At 40.7% G+C, this 11,119-nt stretch overlaps 1 protein-coding gene across 1 annotated transcript; it reads right to left on the bottom strand.

The window, feature by feature from the left end:
- Positions 1 to 1,566: 1,566 nt before the first annotated feature.
- On the bottom strand, positions 1,567 to 3,794 carry LOC128381925 (microfibril-associated glycoprotein 4-like). Its single transcript, XM_053341967.1, has 6 exons — positions 3,768 to 3,794; positions 3,405 to 3,560; positions 2,585 to 2,623; positions 2,401 to 2,497; positions 2,147 to 2,314; positions 1,567 to 1,898 (listed from the first exon to the last, which is right to left on the bottom strand). The coding sequence occupies exons 1-6, from the start codon at positions 3,774 to 3,776 to the stop codon at positions 1,642 to 1,644; spliced, it is 726 nt and encodes a 241-aa protein (XP_053197942.1). The 5' UTR covers positions 3,777 to 3,794; the 3' UTR covers positions 1,567 to 1,641.
- Positions 3,795 to 11,119: the final 7,325 nt, after the last annotated feature.

Raw genomic sequence — 11,119 nt, 5'->3', positions numbered from 1 at the left:
TCAAAAATATGTTACAGAAAGGTTTTCATGATGGACCCCTGTGGTACAACACAACTTGGTTAATTTTCAGATATCCGCTGCATTACTACATAACTAATTGTTGGAGAGAATTACTAGTGTTAGATGAATCAAAAAGGATTGTGAAGGATTGTTAAGACTGACATTCTGATGTCTGATTAAAGACAGAAACTGCTGTCAAAACAGGAATGAGGATGTAACTAGAAAAAACAATAATTCTGTTTGTTTGTGTCTGGTAATAAATCAAGAATGTGTTTGTACTACATTCTGATGGTAAGTGGGGGAAAACCAAGCTCAGTGCGTGACATTATTAGTTTCCTTGTACCTGCTGGGTGTGGTGTTGCAGACACCCTAATCTCTTCTTCATCGGTCCTGTGTGTGTGCAGGCTGCTGTTTCCTCATTGAATCACTGATGAAAAATGACAGTTTAAGTTCACTCGTATCAAAGTACAAAGTCTGACTGGTCTAACAGGGAAAGTCAGTCAGGTCAGATGGTGTCATGTTACTCTTCAGGATGTGTTTACTCTCTGTAAAAGTTGTGTTGTTTCAGTGTATAAAACTCATATAAAAATCAATTGTTTCTGTCTATTCAACATTATAATAAAGACTTGAAGTCTGATTAATCTGAAACATCCGAATGTAAATTCACATGTGGATTTTGACTCACTTTCCTTCTATATATATAAATTTCTCCATCATAGACTAATACAGGATGATCTTATCTTAAAAGGCTGCACGGGCGGATCTAGAAACTTTGACATATGATTGGATGATCTCTAGCGCCACATAGTGGAATACAGGAAGTGTCGTTTAACCCCATCACACAAGGTTCAATGAAACCCCGGATGCAAAGACATCGACGTGCCCGCTGTGCAAACCTGCCGACTGCAGTGCGGCCCAAGGTGCAAAGGGTGCGAGGACCCGTTAACGCTGCTTGCAGCTTTAATGTTAATTGAGGTTACAGTAATTCATATTTTAGGTAATTTTCCATTGAATAATTCAAAACAAATGATTGTAGGTTGTGATGGACATTTTTCATTGATTTGAATCCCTGCAGATGATTATATTGGGTTGTGATGAAATTAAGACTTGCTCTCATCTTTTAAATTTAGCAGGGAAGATCATATCCCTTTAATAATGTAAAATTAAAACAGAAAATACTCTAAAATACTTTAATTTATAGTAGTAAATTAAAGGAGCTGTATATTTATATTCTGTCCCGTCTTCTTCTACATCGACCCAGAGTTTGACGAGGACCTGAGGATGGTGTGAGTGGACACCATCACTCTGTCCTTCACCTTCTTCGAGGCCAAAGAGGGTCAGAAGCTTCCTCTGCTGGGACCCAGCTACAACTGACAGAGACGACGCTGAAAAACTCAACCTGGGGGAGAATTACTCAGAAGTTGCAAAACCGCCAATGTAACAATGATACATTACGAGTAAAATTTTAAAGTCGCTGTTAGATACAAGACTTTACACCCAGCAGCTGCTCACACACACACTCCACTCTGACTTTTATTGATGCTGGGAATATTTATTTGATTTATATGTGAGGTTACAGATTAGATCAGAGAGAAAGAAAGAAAGAGATCAACAGATATTCTGTTTGTTCGTTCTGGAGAATTACTGCACAGGACGAATCTTCATGCTGATGGTCTTCAGGGAGTAGTTATGACCCTTCCATGAGCCCCACTCCACTCCTACAGCATTGATAGTGGCATCAGCCCCCCAGCGATAAACCCCGTTAGGGTTTGAATCGTAACAGTCTTTGTACCAGAACGCCCCCAGGTACAGTCTGGCACAGTTAATGCTGCTGTGAGAGTCCTGTTCTTTGTCGAAGGTGGAGAACTTCTGTCCGTTGTGACGACTCAGGGAGTCTCCTACAGAAAACAACAAAAAAACAACAAGTGTATGATCACAACATTGCTGCTAATGACACCATATTATATAATGTTATATAACTATTAACACTACAACTGTCACTACTAATACAGTATTACTGCTATGGCCACCACTTGTACAAATACTTAATACAAATAATCCAATATAAGGACAGAAATCCTCAGTGTCTCCATGTGGAAACCAAACATCAGACAAACAGAAGTACTAACTGCTAACAGTAACTGACCTGCTCCTCCATCAGTGAATCCAGACACATGCAGTCTGTATCCGTGGGACTCTGGGTCGATGGAGAACGAGGAGTAACGAGCAAACGCTTTGTTCCCACTGAAGTCATCCATGTCGACCAGCAGCTCAAACTTTTTCCTCAGAGTCAGATGGAAGAGACTCTCCAGGCCTGAAAACACACAAACATGAAGTCACATCAGAGTTTGTTTGTTTTAATGAACAGAGAGTTTCATGAAGTCACATGACTGTTCTCACCCAGCCAGTACTCTCCAGCAGCTCTACCAAAGCCCTTCTTGTATTGATCCCAGGGCCTGTAGAAGTTCACCGAGCCGTCCATCCTCCTCTGGAACACCTGGGGGTTATTATGACGGTCAAACAGGAAGTGTTCATACTGAAAACCACTCAGCTGTGACTTGATGACTTCTGTTCAAAAACTCACCGTCCAGCCTCCTCCATCTGAGTCCATGTCACAGTACACCTACACACAAACACACTCATTAGTAAATACGATCCTTTACTAAAACTATATTCAACCAATCAGCAGCTGCCACATCTTGAGTCTGAAGCACCTTAAAGTGTCACTGACAGCTGCTAGCTGCTCCAACTGACTCCTATTCAACAAGTCTCAACTTCTCTCTAGAAATACTGAGTCAGTCATTGTTTTCAACGAGTCATTTTGGTCTCAATCTCTAAATTCAGGCCCTCTAATAAGTGTGCTGGTGGTCATTTTGGAAATTATTGCCCCATTAAAGGACCAGTGTGTAAGATTAAGGGGACGTATTGTCAGACATTGATTATAATATTCATAATTATGTTTTTATTAATGTATTAAAACCTGAAAATAAGAATTGTTCTGTTGTTAGCATAGAATGAACCTCTATATCTACAGAGGTCCTCTTCCACAGAGCCTACCATGTTTCTACAACCCAAATAAATGTAGTGGAGTAGAAAGTTCAGTACAGTAAAGTACAGTACTTGAGTAAATGTACTGAGTAACTTTCCACCACTGTGTGACAGTGTGAGGGTTCATGTGTAGTTTGTGTCCTGCTGAAAGCTCAGACATACAGTCAGTCTGTGGATACAACTAGATGGAACTAATAGACAACAGAGACATCTAGTGGTGGAACGTGTTCATTTCAACAGAGCCTCCAGTTATATCTGCTGGTTTAGTAAAATCAACCTGAACTGTCTTCACATGGTGATGGACTCATCTTTGAACCAACATCTTCTAACTGTGTCCCAGAGAGGATGAAGTGTACCTGGACAGCAGACGTGGCTCCGATGGGATAGATGGTGTACACTCCACTGAGTTGGCTGTTGTCATTGTTATGGATGTCACTGCAGTCCAGCGGGAGGACGAGAGGTAAGCAGCAGGTCAACACTGGAGCCAGGAGGAGGAGGAAGACTGAAACCAGCTGCAACAGAAACACAGCAGCACACACAAAATAAACTACAACTAAACTCAGAAAAGATACACTTCTATAACTTGGGATTTTGTGGATCACAGAGTGAAATTTTAAAGGTGCTGAGAAAATACAGAAAATTAAGTTGTAGAAACTCTTTTATCACCACAGACATTTGTTCATATTAATTCAGTCAGGTGTATAAAGTCACAAACTTACCTTCATCATCAGAGTTCTGCTGAGAGGATCTGATGAAAATCTTGATGTCAGTCAGTCTGGATGCTCTGATGTGTCTGAACTGTATTAATATCACAAATATTAAGAAATGACTGAACAGCTGCTGCTTCACACTGATAAAACTACTTTCTGAACTAGTGGAAACATGATGTCTTTGAGTGTGTGTGTGTGTGTGTTCCTGTAGACATGACTTTGTTGGGCCCCAAACCTGACATCCACCTACATTGTGGGGACTCTGCTCCATTACTGGGACAAAAGAGACTTTTCTCACAATGTTAACTGTTTACCATGAGGTTAAGATCTGTAGGGTTAAGGTTAGCATTAGGCATTAGGTCATTAGGTCAGATCTGGCTGAAAGTAGTCCACCAGTTCATCTCCTCTGACACCAACATATTCCCTGTCTTCTTAGCTGTGGATTCCTGTGCTTTAGAGACCCTTACCTGGTCAACATGTCAGTGTACCTGTCCCCAACTGAACTATTGTGTGTGTGAGCGTATTCACCTCGCTCCACTCATCCACTGGTCGGTTTGGCTTCCCCAGTGTGGGCCCTCTGACTCTTCCCAAGCCCACAGACACTCTTTACCTGAACATTGCACTGAACTGTGTTGCTACTCATCTGTTTGCCTCTGAACCTTTTTTTTTTTTTTACTATTATTGTTTTTTATTGCTTGTGTATTTATTAATTATTGTTTTTTATTCTTTTCATTTATGATTTTTACTATATGCTTTACTGCTGCAATATTGTACATTTCCCCATCATGGGACTAATAAAGGAATTTATTATCTTATCTTAACCTGCTGAAGCTGACATTTAAAGTCATTACCAACTAATCCTGTTATCTGGTGTACTGAATTTGGGTTCAACACACACCTGTTACAGTGAGGGTTCCCAACTCCTCACTGATCATCTAAACACCTTGTGAAGAGAAAGGATCAGATGAGGAACCCTACATCTCCTGCATGGTCACTAAACCAGATCACTGACCAAAACCACATTTTATCCTTCAAACTAGAAGATACAGCAAGATAGAAAGACCGATTCATACCCCAGTGTGAATGGATGATACCTCTTGGATAAACCTTCACCATTGGCTTTCATAGCTCACCTTTGAGAGCCAATCACACACAGAGATTAGCTGACATCGACTCTAATCTTATTGTGAACTCTGACTTTTAGGACATAAATGATTTACTAAACAACTGTTCAAAGGGCAAACAACAATAAGTAACAGGACAAATATTTATCAGAACACACACAATAAATTAGTTTCTTATCTGAGACTCTGTGGTTCCTGGTTGCTGACTGTTTTTCTTGTCTTTCTTTCTACAGTGCCAGTTGAAAGCTTGCATTGTGGTAGTGTGAAGATGTGATTTAGAACAATAGGAAACCTCAAAATATTGAGTCATGAGTTAAGGATCAAGACTAAGGGAGCATAAACCAGGAGCTCTCCTCCAATGTAAACTTTTGAAATCCTAACCGGCCAACTCATAATTACAAGCTCCAGACTCCAGCTTCTCATCTCTGGACATCAGACTCCATCGTCTGTGAGAAGCAGCCCCAGTGAACAAGCAAGTTAACTGCAAAACCTTCATCAACTTGCTTAAACTTGGTCTTTCATAATTTGTAACTTCAATCAGCAATTCAGGACAAAGCTGCTGTACCTTTAATTTGACTCGCAGCTTCTCAGGTGACACTCATCTCAAATTTTTATCTGATCTCTACAACTACACAACAGATAATGCATGTTTATCATTCACTAGCCATAACCTAGGAACCTCTCAAATGTATAATTAAGATTAATAACATTCATAATTCAAATTGAACTCTTGTGTGGACAGCATTGAACACTGTCTCCTTATTATACCTACTCTAATATCAGTAATGTTTCTGGATGAATGATTTTCAACAATAACTCGTAATTCTATCAAAAAACTATTTGAGAGGACAAATTCTTACAACCTGAATGTCTCGTGTAGACACAGTGAAACTATGTTAAGTGTCTACTATGTTTTACTGTCATGTAAGTTGGTGTTAGCTTCTCTGTCCTCTCCTCTGCTTCATTAGTTGGTAATGTGTATTAAAATCTAGCAAATTCCTGTAAACTTAGCTACTGGCTCAAACTCTCAGGAGTGCCTGATAGTGACTGTAAATATCTGTGTTCTTCATTCTTTATAAACTTCACTCTGTATTTTAATGTCAGGAATATTATTTATTTTACTGACATTTTTTATTTCTTTCAACCAGTAAGAATATTGATAAATACTGTATTTGTATTACTTCCTTCTTCTCTTTCCTTCATTCACCAATGCAGTCAACAAAGCAACATAACACATCACTATAACTACCATCTCTACTGTTATCAGATCATTTAAACACACATAGACACAAACATGATGAAAACTGTTGGTTACGTTACCTTTAGATGCTGAAAATAATCTGAATCAAGCCGATGAGTGAGGGTGAAATTAATCTGCAGCTTCAACCAGGAAACCAACCAGGAGACGAATGAACAAGTTACTCACAGCCGGAGGTTTATAAGGTCTGCTGAGTCACAAACTATCTCAATTGCATGTACAGTAATGATCTTTAACCTGGAACAAAAATCAAATATTAATAGGCAGTATAAATGTTTATCAGTTGGATCATAAAGTATGATGTGTTGTTGCTTTTATTCCAACAAGGAAATAAAAAGTGCTGTTGTAGGCTAAAGATCAATCCCATCCCTGCATCTGGTAGGTTGCACACAGTGTGTGTTTAAATAAATATTCTAATGATAATAGTCCACAATTGTGTGACAATGCATTGATTTTAATCATATAATATCACATTTGCTTGGGGGAGGATCCACAAACCCTCCAACTAAAGCTTCTATGGACCTTTGACCTTGTTATTGTATTTGACTGCTGCAGCTCTAATTATTTTATCAACTGGATACCATCATAAAACATCAACAATCTTATCATGTCAGCAAAATGGTGCACAACAAGAAACACTGCAGCCAGTATTCTATTAAATATCTCAGCTATGGATACATATCCTTCTGGTTTGGTTTTTGTTTTTCACATCACTCGTGGTCGAAGACACGAGTAGACTGTCAGGATGAAACATGAAACAGAAGAAATTCAGGAGTCGATGCTGCGATGGACAAAAGTTCAGAGCTTTTGTGTGTGTGTGTGTGTGTGTGTGTGTGTTTGTGTGCAAGTTAGAATATTTATAATTTAACAGCTATAGTTTCTTCTGATAAAAAGTTATATTATAAGCCCCAGCTGTGACCTCCTGAGTTTCCTTGTCTGTCTTGTCTCCTCCCCTTGTGCTCCTCTCCTGTTTGTCTGTGTTTCCATTGGCAGAGGCAGGGCTCAGTGGTGGAGGTTTGGCACACCTGATACTCATCTCAATCAACAGCTGCAGCATCAAGATCGTTCTGCTACTCATGTGGTAACGCTCGGCAGAAGAGTGTGTTTTCTTGTGTCTTTTGCATTGTGTAGATTACTTCTATTGTAACTGCTCTCTCCTGTTCCCTATACAGTTTTGCCTACCCCACCCGCTGGTGCCCTGCCTCTGCCCCCTTGGATCCTGCTCCCTGTGCACTGCCTTCCCAGCTTGGACCTTGCCACACCAACCTTCCCTGGAAGCCTTACCCCAGACCCAGCCACTGCTCCCTCACTGCCCCACTCACCTTGTCATTAAACCCTGCCTTTGAGTTTACCTTCTGTGTGTTTGCTCGTCTCTGTGGTCTGCTCTGGGGTCCTAATATTTCTGGTTGTGACAGAAATCAATAATTATGAAAAACAGTGTTTTGGGGTTTTGTTTACAAGCTGTGATCTATCATTTCTTTTCACTTTAATTTGCTGTGTGTAACAATGAAAAACATGAAACAGAGAGAACAGACAATAAAATCAAACAGAAAAGGGGAGAAAAACAAAGTACTTACAGCAGTAGTAACTGCATGTTAGAGGAAGAAAATAGAGATTCATTCTTTTACTTTGGTACTTTAGTGACCTCTTTATAATATAACATCACCTCTGAACTCACAATGAAGGACTGGAACCACCCCCCCCCCGTTTGTCTCTCTGTCTCTCTGCCTAACACCTTTTAAAGATATAAAATTCTTAGTCAAATGTTGCCTTATTGATAACATTTTATCAACTGTGTTCCCAATAGACATTATGAGTCAGTTTATGTTGTGAGGTAATTTTTTTCTTTTCTCTTTCACACATGTGTTAATTTTAAGGTGATAGATTGTTGTTGTAAACAACTGCTGAAAGCTCAGACATACAGTCAGTCTGTGGATACAACTAGATGGAACTAATAGACAACAGAGACATCTAGTGGTGGAACGTGTTCATTACAGCAGAGTTCAAGCTGCTGTGAGCTCCAATACAAGCCAACTCCATCTGTCATTTGGTTTTTCATCACTTCAGTGATCTCATGTGATGTTTGTGATGTAAGCTGTTAACCTTAAAGAAACAAAAAGAAAGAAAAAAGGTCAATTCATTCAGGCCTTTAACAGACTCACCTTAGGGGGTCCGCGGAGGTACTGCAGGGGGTCGCGAAAGACATTTTAAATATTCCCCTCGCAATCTTTTCCACAAATTGAAATATCTTTAAATACACATTAACATGAATCCAACACACTGTAGTGAACAGATAAATGGAGGCAGAAGACGTCTTTCAGTCAGCCGTGCACACGTTCAGCGACACACAGGAGCTCTTTCAAGCTGGGCTCCGGTTCATTCACAACACCTGTCCCGCCAACGAGGAGGACCCGCCCCCTTCGCTGCTGTGCCAATCACGAGGCCGTACCTTGCACATGAATATATGAACCTGTGTATTACAGACGTCCCAACTCTCCCGGAAGTTCCTGAAGTCTCCCGCATATTGATAGCGCTCCCTGACGCCCGCAAATGAGACACAATCTCCCGGAATCTGGAGTGAGCAAAAGCACGAACTAGAGAGTGACTGCGCGCGTGTATGTGACTATAAATGAAGCGCACGCGCGTGTGTGTGTGTAACTATAAATGCAGCGCGTGTGAGAGCAAAGCGTCCTTATAGCTCTGTGTTGCCGCATCCGGACCAGCACCGATCGGCGATCGCGACCCCCCCTCCCCTCTGAACGGACCCCCCTGAAATGACTGTTTTGCATGTTGGGATGTCTCGTATTATTTGAATATATTACTATTGAATGCACAATAACAAGGTACATTTATGGCACTATAGGACCAGTTAATATAAAACACAATTTTATACAATATAAGAAGGGGTCCCCGCTCCATCTCTCCATCAGTTTGGGGGTCCTCGGCCTGGAAAACGTTGAAGACCCCTGCAATAGAATATAAAGTACTTTAAAGTGCTGATGCAGTTATTGCACGCGCAGTAAACAGTGTTTCTTTCCAGATGTAATCACACAGAAACACAAAGAACCTGTCAAACTGCTGATCGACTCATTTTCTAATTGTGTCAACTGCAGCTGTCAGATAAATGTACTCTGTTACTTTCCACCACTGAAAATAAGACACAAGGAGATTCTTTAAATTTAGGAATTATTTCGTTTTGGAGAAATAAAACTATAATATTTGTATCTGCCTGTATGTGCTTGACTTTGGCCACCAGGGGGCAGCAGAGGAATAGCAGCGCTTTAGAATAAATCCAGATAGATAAAACAGGTGATGGTTTCCTGTGTGACCAAACATTCATTCACACAAAGAGATGACAAACTGTACCTCACTGACAATGTTGATTTTATGTAAAAGGAAGATAATCAGACTGTTTTTCTTCTGATTATTTGATAAACATTTCATCACAACTCAATTATTATCCCTTACATACGCTTCAGGGTCACATTTCAGCCATTTTTGCATTTTAGAGCTGTAAAAAACACTGTACACATATAAGAAAAATACAATAAATACATTAAAATGTAATTTTAAAAAATGGAGTTGTAAATGTTTCTGAATATTGATATTGTTAAATTGTAATAATATATTGTGAATATACTCTGGTTTTAAAAACATTTTAGAGTTTATAAAATCATGAAGGAAAACCCCAGACCAGCAGAGATATCTAATACCTCCAGTGTGTTCTGGGTCTCCTCCCCGCTGGACATACCTGGAACTCCTCTAAAGGGGACATCCAGGAGGATCCTGACCAGGAGCCCAAACCACCTCTGCAGCGGCTCTACTCCTAGCCTCTCCCGGATGTCTGAACTCCTGACCCTTCCTCTAAGGCTGAGCCCAGACAGTCTCCGGAGGACACTCATTTGGGCCGCTTGTATCCACCATCTCATTGTTTGGGTCACTACCCAAAGCTGGTGAGCAGAGGTGAGGGTTGGGACGTAGACTGAATGCTGAACTGAGAGCTTCACCTTCAGGCTCAGCTCTTTCTTCACCAGGACGGTCATCACTGCTGATGCTGCACCCATCCACCTGATGCTGCACCCATCCACCTGATGCTGCACCCATCCACCTGTTGCTGCACCCATCCACCTGTTGTTGCACCCATCCACCTGATGCTGCACTCATCCACCTGATGCTGCACCCATCCTCCTGATGCTGCACCCATCCACCTGTTGCTGCACCCATCCACCTGTTGTTGCACCCATCCACCTGATGCTGCACTCATCCACCTGATCCATCGCTCCATCTTACCCTCAATGTGAAGAAGACCCCCAGATACTTAAACTCCTCCGCCTCCTCCCCAACACTGAGGGGGCAGTACACCTTTTTCCAGCAGAGCACCATGGCCTCAGATTTGGAGGTGCTGACTCTCATCCTGACCGTTTCACCTGTAGAGTCCAACAGAACAACATCAACCACAAAAACCAGAGAAGCAATTCTGAGGTCCCCAGCTGGACTCTCTCTTCCCTGGCTGCATCTTGAGATTCTGTCCATATTTATGCACTATGATAAATTTTATGAAATGACAATTAAAAATAAAGATGAAATAAAAGATTTCTAGATTAGAAAACAATATTAACCACATCTTTTTCAAAGTGCAGTGTCTCTTTTGGTCATATTTCATTCCAGAAACTAAAATGTGTTTAAAAGTATTAAAAACAGATTACATTTATCTCACTTTTATTTTACAGTTAAAAAGGTTTTCAGACTTTAATAAAGGATAAAATTTTTGTTTTTAGGTGTAACATTTCTAAGAGAAGAGAACCCGGATTATTTTTCTACATTTCACTTCCAGATGTTTGTTTTTCACATCGCTCACGATCGAAGAGACGAGTCGACCGTCAGGATGAAACAGAAGAAATTCAGGAGTCGATGCTGCGATGGACAAAAGTTCAGAGAATGAACTGATTCAGACTGTCGCTGTGTGTGTGTGTGTGTGT

Source organism: Scomber japonicus, chromosome 20, assembly GCF_027409825.1.
Source record: "Scomber japonicus isolate fScoJap1 chromosome 20, fScoJap1.pri, whole genome shotgun sequence".
Lineage (NCBI taxonomy): Eukaryota > Metazoa > Chordata > Actinopteri > Scombriformes > Scombridae > Scomber > Scomber japonicus.
Note: the sequence above shows the minus strand (reverse complement) of the source record. Positions and strands in the feature narration are given on the sequence as shown.

Bases quoted from the DNA above. Each gene is read 5' to 3' on its own strand.
- LOC128381925 (XM_053341967.1), bottom strand. The intron at 2,624-3,404 runs GTACACTTCATC...GTTTGTGTGTAG, and splicing joins GAGCCACGTCTGCTGTCCAG to GTGTACTGTGACATGGACTC. The intron at 1,899-2,146 runs GTCAGTTACTGT...TGTTTTCTGTAG, and splicing joins ATTCACTGATGGAGGAGCAG to GAGACTCCCTGAGTCGTCAC.